The sequence below is a fragment of the Nicotiana tomentosiformis genome, chromosome 1 (genome assembly GCF_000390325.3).
Source record: "Nicotiana tomentosiformis chromosome 1, ASM39032v3, whole genome shotgun sequence".
NCBI classification, from domain to species: Eukaryota; Viridiplantae; Streptophyta; class Magnoliopsida; order Solanales; family Solanaceae; genus Nicotiana; species Nicotiana tomentosiformis.
Window position 1 is genome coordinate 139,029,069 of NC_090812.1, and position 732 is coordinate 139,029,800.

The 732-nt window shown below is 44.3% G+C and overlaps 1 protein-coding gene across 1 annotated transcript; it reads right to left on the reverse strand.

Moving 5' to 3' along the window:
- Window positions 1–216: 216 nt before the first annotated feature.
- On the reverse strand, window positions 217–732 carry LOC138910534 (uncharacterized). The gene is made up of 2 exons (XM_070201780.1): window positions 673–732; window positions 217–594 (listed from the first exon to the last, which is right to left on the reverse strand). Exons 1-2 carry the CDS (start codon window positions 730–732, stop codon window positions 217–219), a joined length of 438 nt encoding a protein of 145 aa, XP_070057881.1.

The following is a 732-nucleotide window of genomic DNA, read 5'->3' on the forward strand; positions in this document are numbered from 1 at the left end:
CTCAACTCAACCTGCATGCCCAACTCACACTGAACAGCTCTCCAGAAATGCAAAGTAAACTGAGTGCCTCGATCCGAGAGAGTAGAAATAGGTACACCATGCAAGAAAAAAATCTCCTGAATGTAGATCTTAGCCAACTTCTCCGAAGTGTGAGAAGTCATGACTATAATAAAATGTGCAGACTTCGTGAGTCTGTCCACAATGACCCAAACAGCGTCAAATCTCCTCAATATCTGTGACAAACCTACAACGAGTGATGCGCTCCCACTTCCACTCTGATATCTCGATCTTTTGAAGAAAACCACTAGGTCCAAAAATGTATTTCTTCATCCTCCGGCACCAACAATGCTGCTTCAAATCATAGTACATCTTCACACCACCCGGATGAATAGCATACCGCGAACTATGAACCTCCTCACGAATCAACTCTCTCAACCCATCCACATTAGGAACACAAATCCGGTCCTGAAGCCACAACACACCATCATCACCAATAGTCACTTCCTTAACACCACCTTGTTGCACCGTATCCTTTAGGACAAGCAAGTGGGGATCATCATACTGACGAGCCTTGATGCGCTCAAACAAAGATGACTAGGATACAACACAAGAAAGCACCCTACTAAAGTTTGATATATCCAATATCACGAACCTATTGGCCAAATCCTGAACATCCATAGCCAAAGGCCTCTCCCCAACTGGAATAAATGCTAGACTCTCCACACTCTCCAT